General features: G+C 39.0%; 1 protein-coding gene across 1 annotated transcript in view; it reads left to right on the top strand.

Annotated features, from left to right (window-relative positions):
* Positions 1-1842, top strand: part of s100b (S100 calcium binding protein, beta (neural)) — a 6114-nt gene extending 4272 nt beyond the window's left edge. The window contains exon 3 of the mRNA XM_017442186.3: positions 190-1842. Coding sequence (XP_017297675.1) covers positions 190-336 — 147 coding nt within the window. The 3' untranslated portion in view covers positions 337-1842. The remainder of the gene's footprint in view (positions 1-189) is intronic.
* Positions 1843-2435: the final 593 nt, after the last annotated feature.

Here is a 2435-nt window from a genome sequence, read left to right as displayed (position 1 = left end):
GACACACACGCTGGGACACACTGGGACACAGTGAGACACACGGTGACACACACTGGGCCTCACTGGGACACACTAAGACTCACTGGGATAGACTGGGACACAGTGAGACATGCTGACACACACTGGGACACGCTGGGACACAGTGAGACACTTTAACGTCTGTTTCAGCTGGTTGTCGTCTGTCTGCAGCATGTGAAGGACCAGTCCACCCTGGACAGCCTGATGGACAGCCTGGATGCCGACGGAGACTCCGAGTGCAACTTCCAGGAGTTCATGAGATTCGTCTCCATGGTTACCGTCTGTTGCCACGAGTTCTTCGAGCACGAGGACGACTGAGGACAGGAGGACAAAGAGGGGAGCTGCAGCGATTTGTAAAGACGCAGAAGCCTGGCAACACCGAGGCTGAGAGGCAGCCAGCAGCCGGAGGCGCCATTTTGTCTGATTTCTAACATCTCCGGTTCGTAGCAGCTAGAGACGTGTTCACTGCTCGCCTTCCGACCGACCACAACTTTATTTAGGACAGAAAATATTTTCAGTAATTTAGATCCAAACGGCTTCCTGTCGAGCTGTAAAACACTCAGCTGGAACGAGAGAACCTTCAGAAAGCTTCGCTCCTTTAACTGCAATCAAACATTCAAACGATCCTAAACGTCGCACAAAAAGAGAGGACATTTGCGTTTGTTGACCCATTCTCTGATTGTTGGCAATAAATCCTAAAGCCTTTTATTTCTCCTTTAAATGGAGCCACAAGGAAGAACTGAGCAGAGCCGAGTTTTAAACTTCAAACAGCTTCTTCTGTTATTGACGCAGGCTGCTGTGGCTGTGTATGGCTCTTCCACATGCCGCTGAGGGCTTGTTCCTTCAGATCGTCCAGGAACCACAACAAGCTGTTTGCTAACAAACATGGCTCCGTTTAAAGTTAAATAACCTGAATGTCAAACATTTATGACAAAGACTCGTCGTTACAACAAAAAACAATCAACCAAACACAAATTTACTGACTTTTTGTTCTGCGTTTGGAGGCGTTTCTGAGGTCAGTTTGTTTAGAAAAGATCATCGCTTAAAATGTTGCCAATAATTTAAAAACGTGTCTTAAACGGATTTTAAGTCGTTTTATTTCTGAAAGAGGCAATCTGACGTTTGAAGGACATAAAAATATAAATATATTTGTAGAAATGAGGCAGATAAATCTTTAGAGCCATGAAAGGTGAGTCAATCTGATTCAAAATGGCCACCACAGCTAACTGAAACCAGTCAACACGAAAATGTCTCCAAACTCAGACAGTTTTACAGATACTGAGAGGAATGCTTGTCACCCGCCGACCCACAGGACTCTCAGCTACTACCACCCCGACCGTCTGTAACCGAGCGGTTAGCTGTGGCGGCCATCTTGTGGACGTACAGTCGATGAGTCCAGATGTTTTGCTAACAGACAGAGAGGTGAATAAAGACAATTATAATCATTAAAATGGTTCCAAACCTTCTTTTTCTGGTAAAAAAAAATTATTTTCATTTAATTTTGTCCTAAACTAAAAGTAAACAATTGTTTACAAGTTTTCTGCTCGTTGTTGACAGAAGGATGGAAAGAGTTGAGCTGCTTTATTTTTAGGTTTAAAGTTTAAAGTAAAATAACAAACTTACAGGAAGTTAACTTTCTTTTTTATTTGTTTGAGGTTTTAAAATGTTTAAAATGACTAATTGTTGTTTAATTTCTTTAACAAGTTTAAATATTTTATATTTCACAATCAGTTTGAAGAATCTGAAAATAAACAGAAAAGTTGTTGTTTTATTTGGATGTTGACGGAATTAAATTGGAGGAAATAAATAAATTATGAGTCAGAGTTTTTGTATTTTTATTTTACTTTTTTCAAAATAAAACGCAAACATTTAAAAGTGAAACAAAGTACAACATCAAACTGAGTTAATAAATTATTGTTATAATCTCATTGGGACGTTGCTGAAAGAAATTAAAATAAACATACTTTATTTGTTGTTTGTACTCCTAAAATATAAACCTGCCTGATATAAAAATATTAAATATTTAATTATTTCTCTTTGAAATTAAACATTCTGTTTTAGAGATAAAATGAATAAATAATCTTTCACTAAAAATCACATTAATAAATAAGAAAATTATTTAAAAAAAGAAAATACAAAATGTTTATGATTTTATTTCTGGTTGTTGTTTTTTTTTTTTTTACTCCATTTTTTATTAAAGACTTAAATTTAACCTGAATTTTAAAAAACCTTCCAGAATTTAAACTTTTAAACCAAGAACCAAGAAGCTCCACAGCGCCACCTGCTGGACAGTTTCAGGAGGTAAACTGAGGACAGGAGGCAGGAGGCAGGAGAGAGGAGGCAGGAGGCAGGAGAGAGGAGGCAGGAGGCAGGAGAGAGGAGGCAGGAGGCAGGAGAGAGGAGGGAGGAGAGAGGAG

The sequence above is a fragment of the Kryptolebias marmoratus genome, linkage group LG23 (assembly GCF_001649575.2).
Source record: "Kryptolebias marmoratus isolate JLee-2015 linkage group LG23, ASM164957v2, whole genome shotgun sequence".
Lineage (NCBI taxonomy): Eukaryota > Metazoa > Chordata > Actinopteri > Cyprinodontiformes > Rivulidae > Kryptolebias > Kryptolebias marmoratus.
This window is presented reverse-complemented; position numbering and strand designations above follow the sequence as displayed.